Source organism: Ailuropoda melanoleuca, chromosome 5 (genome assembly GCF_002007445.2).
Source record: "Ailuropoda melanoleuca isolate Jingjing chromosome 5, ASM200744v2, whole genome shotgun sequence".
Classification (NCBI taxonomy): Eukaryota; Metazoa; Chordata; class Mammalia; order Carnivora; family Ursidae; genus Ailuropoda; species Ailuropoda melanoleuca.
This window is the reverse complement of record NC_048222.1, coordinates 29,124,347-29,138,349: the sequence shown is the minus strand read 5'-3', so window position 1 is coordinate 29,138,349 and position 14,003 is coordinate 29,124,347. Positions and strand designations below refer to the sequence as shown.

The 14,003-nt window shown below is 56.8% G+C and overlaps 1 protein-coding gene across 3 annotated transcripts in view; it reads left to right on the top strand.

The window, feature by feature from the left end:
* GRM4 (glutamate metabotropic receptor 4) overlaps positions 1–14,003 on the top strand; it is a 137,733-nt gene that overhangs the window by 105,735 nt on the left and 17,995 nt on the right. For all 3 annotated transcript variants that reach the window (XM_034660566.1, XM_034660568.1, XM_034660567.1), the window contains 2 exons: positions 13,417–13,617; positions 13,834–13,970. In XM_034660566.1, coding sequence (XP_034516457.1) covers positions 13,417–13,617; positions 13,834–13,970 — 338 coding nt within the window. The remainder of the gene's footprint in view (positions 1–13,416; positions 13,618–13,833; positions 13,971–14,003) is intronic.

Here is a 14,003-nt window from a genome sequence, read left to right as displayed (position 1 = left end):
GGGCGGGGCCGGTCGGATTGGAGGCCTCCGGGGTGGGAGGGCTTAGACTCCAAGAAACCGCCCTGCTTTCCACTCTTCGCGGTGCTGCTGGGGGGAATGGGGTCCTGGGTCTCGGGAAGAGGTTCCGTCCGGCCGGTGGCCACCTTGGGGTTCATCTGAATGTCCCTAGGATGAGCCCACAGAACTGACCGCAGCTGCCCCGTGGGGGAGTCCAGATGCTCACTGGTCTGAGCATTTTGCAGAAACCGTCTCTAACCCCTCACGGTCCCCTCAGTCATTCAGCAAACACCAGTTGACTCCCAGGGTGTGCCCGGCCCTGTTGGAAGCACGGTGGATATAGCATTGAATGAAAGAGTCAAAAATCTCTTGGAATTTTTATCCTAATAGGAAAGTGTTTAAACAAGATAAATAAGTGAACTATATAGAATATGTCAGAAAGAAAATTTGCAGTAGACACAACTAAAACAAAGAGATGGCTTTCCTGTAAAGGTAACATCTGAGCAGAGTCCGAGAAGGATAGGGAATGGGCCACAGGGGGGTGGGGCAATGGGTCCATTCTACAGATTGGAAAACAGAGGCTCAGGTAGGTAAAGGGACCTGAGTTTCCATAGATGGAAGATGGTGGAGCCTGATTTGAACCAGGATCTGAGCTCTAGGCCCTAAGTCCCCTAGGGTAGCCATCACGGTGTGTCCACGTTTGGACACATTCCGATGTGGGTCCCTGTGGGTCCCTCTTGGTCTGGGCAGCTCTGCAGCAGGACCTTGCCTCAGTGTCTTTGAGGGAGCTCTGGGTGCCTTCAACATGAGTGGTACCTGTGGGAGGATGATGAACTCCTCTCGTATCCTCCTGGTACAAGACCGATCGGTGTGGCCTGGGCAGAGGGCCAGAGGAGCAAGGGGCCACTGGCCTGGGTGCAGGGGCATGCGCTTGGAATCTTAGGCAGATCCCCAGGGCCAGGGGAGAAGGAAGCTGGATGAGGTTGTGGGCAGGTGGGGAGGATGCTGCCCTCTGGTGGCCAGGGCCCTCTGGGAATCAGGAATATTGGCCATTTAGGACCATGGGGATCCCTCCCTCTCCCCACCGCCCAGCAGGCATGCTGTGGTGTGGTTGTACGCGGTAGCGTGTGTGTGTGCACACTGGTGTATAAGACTGTGTGTGTACATGAGTCAGTATGTCTAAGGGAGAAGGGGTATGTGTGTGTTTGTGTGATGCGGGGGCTTATGTTTCTGGGTGAGCTAATAACCAGAAACACCACTGTTTGTTGTGCATCTACTATGTTCCAGATGTTTTAAAGACATTATCTCATTTCGCTCTTATGACAGCTCTAGGGACTTTTGTGAGCCCCATATTATAGAGGAGGATATGGAGAGTGAGAGAGGCCAAGCAACTTGCTGAAGTTTGCACAGCAAATGCTTCATCGGGCCATAATCACAGCAGAGATTTAAGAAGTACAAATGTGACTGAGCATGGGAGACTGAGCCTTCGTGACTAGGGCGACCGTGCATTTTGGTGACTCCTTTTCTTCTGGCGTAATTTTAGAAAACATCTCTTTTATTATTATTATTTTTAAAAAGATTTATTTATTTATTTATTTTAGAGAGAGAGAGAGCACGAGCGGGAGGGACAGAGGGAAAGGGAGAGAGAATCTCAAGCAGATTCTGCACTGAGCACTGGGCCTGACGTGGAGTTCGATCTCATGACTCTGAGATCATGACCTGAGCCAAAACCAAGAGTCGGATGCTTCACCAACTGCGCCACCCAGGTGCCTCTAAAAACATCCCTTTTATTCTTAAAAGTGCCTAAGTGGGGTGGAAAATTGTATGTTTGCCCTGATTATAGGTCACCAGACCTATCTTGAAGATGGAGGGTTAGTGAGACTGGAACTGGGACAGGACGGGTGACTGGGGCCTCCCCTGTCCAGCCTGCCAAGGACGAGGGGCTTTCTGGAGTGACCTCTTGGTCTGGGAGGGGTGGGAGTGAGGAGGGGCTTGGTCAGCCCCTGTAGACTCTACCCAGACTCCCAGTCCTTGGGTCACGATTCGCAAATGTCTCCCAGCTGGCTGGTGAACTGGGGAGAAGGGCAGCTCTCCACAGCCCTAAGGGAGTTGTTTGGGCTGTAAGAGCCGCAGAGGAAGGAGGGCGAGAGCACAATTCAGAAGAGTAGAGCTTCAACTGGGAGCCTCAGGCAAGCTCTGTGACCTCTCTGGGCCTTTGCTTTCTTATCTGAGGAATGGGCTTGATGGTGAGCCCACCCAGAGGGTATCTTGGGATGGAAACGAGAAAAGATGGAGGCACTCTGTGAACTGGAAAATGGTGGCTCTCAGGCCTGGCCGTGCAGTAGAATCACCTGGCAGCTTTGAAAACTATGGCAGCACTCCACCCCAGACCCGTTCAATCAGAACCCTAGGGGTGGGGTCGGGGCTATGGATTTTGTGAAAGCTCCCCGTGTGATTTTATGTGCATTTAGGGCTGGGAAGTCCCCAAGCAGTGAATCTCTCGGGGAATTTTTATTTTTTTAAAGATTTTATTTATTTATTTGATAGAGAGAGACAGCCAGCGAGAGAGGGAACACAAGCAGGGGGAGTGGGAGAGGAAGAAGCAGGCTCCCAACAGAGCAGGGAGCCCGATGTGGGGCTCGATCCCAGGGGATCACGCCCTGAGCAGAAGGCAAACGCTTAATGACTGAGCCACCCAGGCGCCCCCTCGGGGAATTTTTTAAAGCTACTGATGCCTGACTCCCAGACATTCTCAGTGAATTGGTCCTGGGTGCAGCCTGGGCATCAGGAGTTTTAAAAAAGCACCCCAGGCGGTTCTCCTGTGCAGCAAAGTGTGGGAGCCCCTAGGTCAGAGGGAGAGGCAGTGATGGGAGGGAGGATGGCATGCACCCCAGGCAGGGGGGAAGGTGGGAACAAAGGAGCAGAGGCTGGAATGAACACAGGATTGTGAGGAGGGGTGGAGGGACAGCACCTTACAGCTGACCCTGATCCTTCTCGCTGCATCTGAAGCCCCAGTAGGGGCTGGTAAGAGTCCTGGTGTGGCCCCAAGTCAGGCATGGTGAGCCTGGCCATCTCAGGGTAATGTGAGGAGTAGGGCTGCTGCTGGGAGTGTTTGTGGGACCTGAAAACCACCCTGGGTGAGGGTGAGGCAGCTCTGGCTTCCCATGGCCCTGCCCAGGTTGGAGCCGAGCCGCTCCCTTGGGAGAATGTCTTAGGCTGGGAGGGTGGGGTGACGCCCACGGAGGGCTGGCTCTGCACTGGGCACCTGATGGGGGGCAGGGGAAGGACTGGCCCAGGGACCTGGATCTGACTCTGTGTCCTCCCTGCTGTGTGACCCTGGACGAGTCATTTAACCTCTCTGAGACTCAGAGAAGACAGGGAGGTCACACCCATCTCAGTGGGCTGTCATGTGGATTGGAGATAAAGGGTATGAAGAGGGGGGCTGAAACACAACGTGTATGATCGCTGCTGGTAAAATGGTTGTGGGGAGAGGGAGTGAGAGTGATGGGATTTCTAAGTCTATTGGTACCAGTGCTGTCTGTCAGCTGTAGGATCCTGCGTGAGGGAGGGCAGTTGGTATAGGCTGTCAAAGGTGCAGCACCCATTTTACAGAAGAGGCTACTGAGGCCATTTGAGAATATCACAGTCCTAGAGAATTGGCAGAACTGGCTTTCTGCCTGGGCAGCCTCTCTCTAGAGCTGGTGCCCTGCCCTGTCTCTCCAGTTTCCTGCCCTCCCCCTCCTCCAGGCCCCCTCTCTCTTGCCCCCAGCCAGCCCAGGCAGGCTCTGTGTTCTCCATTGACCCCTACTCTGCCTCCAGAGCCTGGCTTCTCACTCACTTCTTCCAGGATGCCTGCCCATCGACCTTGGTGGCCTTGTATTGGCCCAATCTGGTCCCCTTGATGCCAACAGATTCCATCGTTGGCCTCTGCCTGTTTCAGTCCCACAGGCTGCTCTTGGGGGGCACTCATTCCTCAGCGCCTCCATCCTGACTGCCAAATGGCTCGGCAGAGAGCTGCTGTGACCCGAGAAAGTCTCTGAAGAGCAGCAGATGTTGGTGGTTGGAGATCGGGCTGGTGTGTCTCAAAGTGGTAAGAGGGAGGGGGTATCACACATTCTTTCTCAACCATGCAGCTAAGAGGGTCCTGCAGACCTGTGTAACCTCGGCAAGGCATTATACCTCTTGAGGCCTCAGTTTTCTCATCTGTAAAATGGGAATCATATTACCCACGCCCATTCCCCCCAGAGCCCCATCCCCAGCAGAGCTACCTTGCTCACCTTTTCCCAGAGAAGGGATCAGGTGATCTGTGGGAAGCACCTGCAGATTGCCCAGGGACTGCCCTACACCTGAGCCAGGGAGGGTTCACTGAGCAGGGGGGTCTTTGCAGCTGTCAAGGCCCATGGGAGGCAGCACCTGCCTCCCTGTCTGTCTCCCAGGCCCTTCCCTGGGAGCACGCGGAGAGGGTTTGGGAATTAAAGCCATAAACAAGGCAGATGTGGCATCTGTCTTTTTGACAGCACTGCCAGCCAGGTGATGGCTGAGCGGAGGAAGGCCCGGTTTATGAGGAAACAGGAGAAATTTACTGTCTGCTGTTCCCAGGGGCTGGGAGCTCCGAGAGGGAGGGTGGCTGTGTGGCAGCTGGGGATGTGTAGGGAGTCTCCCGTCACCCGGCCTGCCCTGGCAGCCATAACACCACCACCAGTAATAGTAACAGCTAATAGTTGCATTGCATTTATTGCTTGTCAAGCCCTGTTCTAGTGTTTGGCATTTAATCTTCACAGCACCCTATTTTACAGATAGGGAAACCAAGGTACAGAGAGGCTAAAGACTTGCCCAAGGTCACAGGATCATAAATAACAGAGCTGGGGTTTTAACCTGGGCAGTCTATCTCCAGAAATGTCCTGACTCAGAGTAGCTGATGTCCGAGCCCCAGGGCCCTCCTGGCTATTCCATCCTGACTTTGAAGGATCTGTCGGTCTACACATTCCCAAAGGGACCTGAGAAAGCCTCCTTCCTGGGGAAAGGCAAGGGGATCAACATTTGGAATTGCTCATTATCTCTGGTAGGTGCCAGGCTGTGCCACCCATTTGAGGAACTCACCTTTACTCAAGCTGTCAGTCATAGGGTGGCCGGAAGGATCTTGGGCCCACCTGGTCTGTGCTGCTTCTCCCTTCTTCCATTGGCTTTCACTAAGAGGCTGATTGTGTGCCCAGCCCCGTGCTGGGCTCTGTGAGGGGGAGACCTGCCCAGGAAGCTCCCACTGCCACTGGGAGACAATTCAGCTCTCCAGACAAGGGGGTGGGTGGTGGGGGAGCTCCGGCAGTCAGTGCCACGGGTCTCCAGGGAAGGCCCAACCGTGGGACCAGAGAGAGCAGACCCCAGGGAGCCCCTTGGAAGGAAATTGAGAGTTCTGGGAGACTAGGGAAGTTGCACTTTTGAATCGGGAGGTCAGAAGTTCTCACGGAGAAGGTGATGCTGGAGCAAAGACCCAAAGCTAGTGAGAGAGCCAGGCATGTGGAGGTCTGGGAACAAGCATGCCAGGCAGAGGACATGGCCTTTGCAAAGGGCTGGAGGCAGGCTCATACCTGGCAGGTTGGGGGAGCAGTGAGGAGGCCCGTGTGGTTGAAGCAGAGTAGGTAACGGGAAGGAGATGCGGTCAGAGAGGCGGGGTGGGCCAGCCCATCCAGGGGGCCTTGTAGGCAGTTTGTAGGGATTTAGTCTTTTCTGCTGAATGAGACAGAGCCATGGCAGGGTTTGAAAGAGGATTGATGTGACCCGATTTCTGTTCTAAGAGGCTCACTCTGTCCGTGGCCTGGAGAGGAGGTGGGGGTGAGGGCAGAGTGGGAGACCAGTTCGGAGGCCAGTTCGGTGCTCTAGGTCGGGCGGGAAGTGACAGGGTGTGGAGCCGGTGGTGGCCTTGGAGGTGAGAAGGGGTCAGATTCTTTGCAAGTTTTGCAGAGCGGCCACGGAGTTTGCCGAAGGATCTGAGGTGAGAGAAACGGGACGATAAATCAAGGATGGCCGCATGATACTTGGCCATGCACGAAATGGGTGGAGGAAGGTTGGCCTGGGGAGGAGAGTCAGGAGCTCGGTTTAGGCATGAGATGTCTGTCTGGTGTGGGAGTGGGAGCAGGTGTTAGTGGGAAGGCCTGGCTGGCCTTGGGAGTTGTTGGCATATGGATCGGGCTGGCTGGGGACACCAAGGGAGGGAATATGGTTTGGGATCCCAGGACTGAGCTCTGGACACTGGGAGGTCAAAGCGGTTGGAGAGCGGAGCCAGCAGGGAGGCGGGAGGGAAACCAGCGCTCAGCCCCATTACCTGCTGTCACACTGCTGGGTGAGGGGTGGGGGACCAAGTGAGACAGGGGAGGAGGAATGGGTGAGGGGATTTGGCAGTGTGGGACTCCTTGGAGAGATGAGTTCAAAACCTGGATTGGAGTTGGTCAGGAAAACAACGGAGAGAAATTGATGGCAGGTGAGGAGGGACAATGCTTTCAAGAAGTTCATTGCACACAGAGAAAGAGAAGGTGGGATGCTATATGGGGGCAGGGAGTGTCAAGAGAGGGTTTTTGTTTGTTTAAATGGAGGAAATGAAGGCGTTTCCGTGCTGAGGGGAAAGATCCACTGGAAGGAAAAACCCAGGTGCTGTTGGAAGGGGAAGGAGCACGGCTGGGTGACAGGCGGGGGTTGGGGTGAGAGGATGTCCCTGTGGGAAAACTGTGATTCTAGTCCCCAGAGCCGCCTCCCCTTTGCCCCCAGGCCCTGTCCTACCCCGTCTGGGAGAGCTAAGCCCAGGCTCCTGGGTGCAGGCCTCAGGATCAGCCAGGCGCAGAGAGCAGCCTTGCCTGGGAGCTGGCCTGTGCAGGTGGCAAGCGTGGCTTCCTGTCCAGTGGTCTAGTGTCGAGTGGTCCTAGGAGCGGGCCTCATTTCACAACAAGGGGGCCAAAGCTCAGAGATGCTAAGCAACTTGCCAGGGCTGCAAGAGGCCCCATGGGGGTGGGTGGTGGCAAGCTGCTCCCATTGGGCCCTGACATAAACGTCCTGATTCTCTCAAACTGGGGTCTGTGGACATCTGGGGACACCCTCTTGAAGTCAGACTCTCAGGGACCTAAGAGTTCCATGACGATCCTTGAACTTGGCGCTTTCATTCGGTGGCCATCCAGAAGTGCTCTCTACCAATTTCAGAGACACAAACTTCTCTGCTGCTGTGAGCGTTTGCAATCGGAAGTCACATTCGTAGCGGTGACTTCAACGTCCCATGTCAGTATTTTCACCCTGGGGTCATAGTCTTGAGGGTCTGAATTATTTTCCTTCAAAAGGGGCCTGCAGCTGGCTCAAGGTTAAGGAGCTGTAGGCTGTACTATCACAGAGCCAGAGCGAACCCCCGGAACCACCCTGCTGGACGGGTTCCCCCACTCCCCACATCTGCCCCAACCAGTAATCCCCGGAGACACTTGAGCTGGCTCCGAGTTCCCTGGGACAGGGTGGGTGGAGAGCTGAGGCAGGGTTTGGGGGTTTGGGGAAACAGAGAGAGGGGGCCAGGCTGAGTTAGAGATGCGTCAGACTGGAAAGCAGGTGTCTTGATGGAGGGGAGGGTCCTGCAGAAACCAGGGTGTGAGGCTGAAGAACAGGAGTGTGACCCTAGGAAAGGGAGAGGCTGCCATGTGATTTTAGGCCATGACGGGCAGGACTGGGGAGCGTGGAGCCCAGCCTCAGGAGCAGGACTCCCAGGACCCTCAGAAAAACCTGTGTGTTTCAGGGAGGTGACGAGGAGAACGGCTCAACTACAGGTGAGTCAGGAAAGAGGGGGGAATAGCTTGGAAGCACAGTGTGGCAGCTTTGTCTTCCCATATATATATGGGCGGGGGGCCTGACCTGGGCCCCTGTCTGCTCATCTCATCTTGAGGGACGAGAGCCCGCATGTACCAGGCCATAGGCAGGATGGAGGGGGGGCCCGGGGTGTGGGATCTTCCCCAGTGGAGGAGTGCCCGTGAGGTGAGAAAAGAGGGTTTACAAAGCACTTTTGCATGTAAGCGATGCTGCTGTCTGTGATCTGCCTGTTCCTCCTTAACCCTCCCCGTGGCCCCGCAAGGTCAGTATTATTACCCTGAATTTGCATCTGAGGAATGGACGTTTTACTTGAGGGGTTGTACAGCTGCTGCGTGGCAGAGCCAGGAGACAGGCCCCGTTGGGTTTGCTAGACTGCAGCTCCTGGGCGGGTCCCGGGACCCTCTTATCCTGCTCCCTGGAAGTTTGCCCCAGGGATGAAAACTGGTGTGCACATTTGCACATTTGTTTGCAAATGCACGCTTCTGCGTGCAGATGTGAGTGGTGTGTCCGTGCACCTGCGCTGGATTGCCCGGGTGGGCGTCTGCCTGTGAATAAAGACACGCCGGCACCCCCCCGTCCTCTCAGTGCTCACCAGCCCCGTCTTTGCCGGTGGAGTTAATGCCCCTGGGAGCAGGCCTGGCCTAGGATTGGGGGGAGCCTGAGTGTTTGTCTCCTTAGATGGGCAACCCTGAGGCATCCTCCGCGTCATCTCCTGGGGCGCCCCAGCGGGATCGAGCCCCACGCCTAGTATCCTGCCTTGCTTTCCCAGCCCAGGTTCCTAGCCCTGCTGGTGCTTCCAGCTGTCACCTCCCAGGGAAAAACCTGTGGGCCTCTCAGCCTGGCAGTGCGTGGATCTGGAGGGCCGTGTGCTTGGACGCGTGCCATGCTGGTTGAGTAGCGGTGTCTGCGTTCCCCATGTTTATACGTGTTTGGACATGGGTGTGTGTAGACATGTGTCTCACGGCCTGCAGGGTTGTGTAGCCCCCAGATGTGCAGATGTGGAAATGCATGCGTGTGTACATCATTGAGTTTGTCTTCCTTTATGCAAGGGAGACTCTTCGAGAATTGTGCCCGTGCGTGCATGTGAGCGTTCCCCTCTGGAGGGTTGCAGCTGGGCGGGGTGAGTTGTGGCGAGGTGAGTTGTGGCGAGGTGATGGGGGAGACAAGGAGGAACTCTGATTATTTCAACCTTGAAAACTCATTTCAATTACAATTTACAACCTGCAGACAAAGGCTGCAGTCACTGTAGTAACCATAGCTGCGGGGTTTTGACGGAGAAAATCCTCTCCTGATGGTTTCCCTGGATGGCTGTCACCCGTGGCAGAGCCAAACGTATCTCTGGCTCACTGTACCCCGGGACACAATTAGGACATCTTCAAACTGTTGCTGCTGTCACTGCCACCATGTGTCTGGGATTTATCTCCTCCAGTAGCACTCAGAAATGTGTGTCCTGCTTCCTCCCAGAACTGCCTGGGCCTGGGGCTCCTGCCCACCCACCAGGGGATTTTCTGACCCCCACCCCTTCTCTCCACGGCCACCACCGGCTCTGGGCCTGCAGACAGGGATCCGTAACTCCCGATTAGGCCTGGGCCCCAGAGAAGGGGAAGGTGGCAGATCAGGGGCTGGATGAAGGAAGAAGAAGGGGAGGGACAGTACGGCGTGGTGGAAATTCTTACGGAGCCAGAGAGATCCAGGTTCAAATCCCAGCTCTGCCACTTCCCAGCCAGGCCCATCCCCAGGTATGTATGAGCATGTGCTAGGTGACAGGATTCCTGTGAGATTCTGGGTACATCACTTGACCACTTGCAAACCTTAGTTACGTCCTCTGTGAGGGGGGGCAGTTCAGCCTACCTCCCCGAGCCTCAGGGAAGAGAAACCCCGGGCCCGTGAGGGCTCACGGTGAGCTCCCGTCATGCTGTGGGGCTATCTGCTGAGGAATCAGGAGGTGTGCGGGGAGCCGTGCTGGTTACGGAGAGCGTGTTAAAGCTCAAAGATCCTTGTTTAACTTGTATTTAGGATTCCCGCCTCCCCCCTGCCCCCCCCCCGCACCATGTGAGCCGGTTGGGCCCTGTCATTGTTGCCTCCTGAGGGGCTCAGGGGAGGGGCCCTTGGGGCTTGAGGGGTGTCTGTGTGTAGAGGGCACGCTCGAGGCCTGGTGTCCCCGTAGATAAAGATCCTTTGCAGGTCACCTCACTGCACATTTTCTCATCTGTCATTGGGGCTGGACTTGAGACAAAAGTCAAGAATATGAAAGTGTGTCGAGAAGTCTCTAGAAGTCCATGGCGGGCACCGTGACGGCTCTGGGGTAGAGTTTCTGGAGGAGCAGCACTGATGGGCCGCTGACAGCCCACAGGACCCTGGAGCCCCTGTCGTGGGCGCTCCCCCGGGCCTGGGGGGGTGCTCCTGGTGAGGCTCGTCCTCACCCTGGCGTCGGGACAGGCGGCCCCTGACCCCACTTGGTCCTGGAGCCGAGTGGCCCGGGAATGGCTGCTTCAGCTGGACCCACTGAGGAGGGAGCCCTGGAGGAGGAGAGAGGAGAGGCTGCGGGCAGCTCAGGTGGGGAGGTACAGCCAGGTCCCATCAGCCCAGTGTGTCCTTGGCTTTGGGAGAGCGCTGTCTGCTCTCTGCAGTGGCTGCAGCCTCCCCTGCGTCCTGGTTAATAATTCAGTCTCTCACCCATATGAAATGAGGGTGTGATGGGAGGGCGGGATTGTTGAGTGGTGTTTTATGTTTTCCGTTCTTCAGGCTGAGGGGAACAGGACGTGGGGGCTGGGTGGGGTCCAGGGCTGGGGCTGCAACCTGCAACTTGCCCCAGCCCCCTTTGTTGTCCTCCCTTTAGGGACAGGATTGTCCCTGGGCTTCTCTCCTGGTTCTCAGAACCTTGTCATCAGGAGCTCGGACAAGAGGGCAGGCTGGAGAAGCTGGAGAATTTGCCTTTCATGTTTATTCCCGTCTGTTTGTGCCTTGGCCTAGAAATGGTGTTGCTTATTGGTAAGGCTCTGCTGGCCCAGGAGCTCCGAGGCAGGGCTGGACTTACACCTGTCTGTACTGTCAGGTGCTTGACCAACCTCTGTAGCACTTGGCAAGGACCACGCCTCTCTTCAGGTCTTGTGAATATCAACCCACTGATTCTCATTAGGGACCCTGTCCCGACCCCATGAGGCAAATATCATCGTCATCCTCATTTTGTAGTTGAGGGATCGAAAGTCCGAGAAACGAAGTGACAGATCCAAGGTCACAGAGCTAGAGTGGTTGTTGGAGCTGGGGTTCCAGTCCAGACAGTCTGGACTTGGAGTCCAGGCCCCCGCAAATGCAGGGCAGTGACGGCAGGCAGTGAGGGCCTTCGCTGACCAGGAGAGAGCCAGGGAGACAGCTCCCAAGCCCACCCTGCCTCCAGCCCTGAGGCCACACTGTAGCAGCTGTGGGCCTGTCTGGACTGAACAGTGCCCCCAGAGCCAACGGGGCATCTGCCCCAAACTGTCCAATCTGAGTGCTGGTGACTCTTGATCTCTGACCCTGAGGTTGGGGTGACTGGGGCCAGGTTCTGCCCTCAGTCACAGGGGCTGAGGCAGGAATAGGAAATGTGCGCCCGGCTCTGTGGGGGCCCCATGCAGACGGCTTTCTCATCTGTAAAACGACAGAATTGCAGCAGGTCCCCTTTGGTCCTGCCCTTCCTAGCACTGTGATCCCGTGATTTCTGTCATCCACTCGGCAAGAGCTGAGTATCCACCCTGAGCTAGGCTGAGAACAGGGTGGTGTCCTGGCCGCCTGACCCAGGCAGACGAGGGGTGAAATCTGCACAGCCCACTCATCCCCATATCCTGGTGGGGCCGCAACTGTCCTTCCTGGTGTGAGGGGATCAGATGGTGGAGAGACCCCGGGGACGGCGGTATATTTCCTTATATATATACCCTCCTTATATATATACCCTCTGAGGTATCCAAGGCAGAGAGATGGACATAGTGACCTCTGAGTTCAAAGGGGAGCAGGGCCTGGAGCTGACCCAGCCCAGCCTGGCCCCCACGCAGTAGACATGGGAGGCTCCGGCTGTGGTCCATGGGGTTAGGCTGGGGTACAGGCACCCACCCTGCTGCCTGCTGGGGAATCAGCTCTGCGAGGGGTGGCACTGGCCCCCAGCAGGGAGGCAGTGGGTGTACGTGGCAGGGGTGGGGGGTTAATTTCTCTGTCCTGGTCTCCAGGGAGGAGGTTACGGGCTGTGATGGGGGCAGGGGCTGTGGCCTCAGGAAGGGAAGCCGGGCTTCTCTAGCATTCTGCCCATCCTCTCCCTGCCTCCACTTTGCATCCTCCAGCCCCCTCTGTGCCCTCCTCCTCTCCCTTCCCTGCTTTCCTGTCCCCCCAATCCCGCGCTTAGAATCCCTCAGGCATTTGGCTCACAGGCTGGGAGCTGGAGTACTGGGGTTCAGGGTCAGCATTTCATGGCTCTGGAACGTCACTGGGCTTTTCTGTGCCTCAATTTCATCTCTGATGTGGGGATAATTACTCACCTCATGGCACCCTTGTGAGAATTCACTGAGTTAATATGCATAAAGGGGGCTTAGAACGATGCCCAGCATACAGCAGGTGCTCACTCGAGGTTAGCAGCCCTCAGTCTTCATTATGATTGTTACCCTGGGCCCAGACTTGGGTAGTGCCTCCTCTTCCAGAAAGCCTTCCTGGCCTGCTCTAGCCCAGGGACCTCTGTTGCCCACCTCAGAAACCTCCCATTCTGACCACTTAGCACAATAATAATGTGGATCAGTCACCTACTTGGTACCAAGTGTTTTCCGTACCTCATCTCATTTAAGCCTCCTTGGGGCAGGATTATGATCCCCTTTTTACTGAGAAGACACTGAAGCCTTAGGCAGCAGGGGAGCTTGGGCCCAGGGCCTAGGGGGTGAGGATGGGAGGCCCTGGGGAGCCACTGCTGTTTGCAGCGAGGTGGCGGTGGGAGTGGTTCTCCATTTGGCAAAGCTCACTCACCCTGGCTGATGGGGAAGGTGTGGGTGGGGGTGATGCTGACTTCTGGTGCTGGGGTGACTAGAAGCCATTGAGGGCACCAGGTGGCCTGGGTCCTAAACCTTGAGGGATCTGCAGCCAGGCTCTCACCCTCCCCGGGCCTCAGTTTCCCCATCTGTACCCTGTGCCCTGGCTGGCGTGGCTGCCCATCTGTGAGCTGTGGTAGGGTACCGCTGAGAGACATCCCAGCCCGTGCAAGAGCCAGCAGCTCCCGAGATCAGTCCAGGCCAGGCAGGGGGAAGGCAGGGAGGCTTCACAGCCACAGGGAGATCCCCCGGCCCGTTGCCTTCTGAGGGCGATCGTGACATGGGGGCCTTCCCTGGCTATTCTGGGGCCTCAGGGCCCAGGGTCTGGCTGTACAGTGGCGAGGGCAGTGGACCCTCCCTGTCACCTTTTGGGAACGTCCCCCTTAAGACCATCTCCTGGGTGATAGAGCGAGCACTGGGCCAGAAGCCAGGAGGCCTAGGTGTGCAAAGATGGGCTGTGCCACCTCTCTTGGCTCTGGTTCCCGCCACGTGGTCTATGAGGACGGTGGGTCTCATGGACGCCCCCACGCTGGACGTTTCGTTGCAGACCGAGAACGCATTGGGCAGGACTCGGCATACGAGCAGGAGGGGAAGGTGCAGTTTGTGATTGATGCTGTGTACGCCATGGGCCACGCGCTGCACGCCATGCACCGTGACCTGTGTCCCGGCCGCGTGGGGCTCTGCCCGCGCATGGACCCCGTGGACGGCACCCAGCTGCTCAAGTACATCCGCAACGTCAACTTCTCAGGTGGGTGTCCTGGGCCGTGCACCGGAAGAGGTCCTGGGGTTCCCTGGGCGGGGAGTCGGGGGTCTCCAAAGATATTTCCGGCGGGGGTGGACCTCCCAAGATGTTCCACGCAGGGACCTCCCCAGAGGTGTCTGTGCTCTGGGCTCCTGGTCCTCCCTGCTTCTTGTGAAAGCTCTGCAAAGATACGGAGTGTGTAACGTTCACCGGCCCCTACAGGTATTGCGGGGAACCCCGTGACCTTCAATGAGAACGGAGATGCCCCTGGCCGCTATGACATCTACCAGTACCAGTTGCGCAATGGTTCTGCTGAGTACAAGGTCATCGGCTCCTGGACTGACCACCTGCAGCTCAGAGTAAGTGCCTGGCGGGAGGGCAGGGAGGGGCCC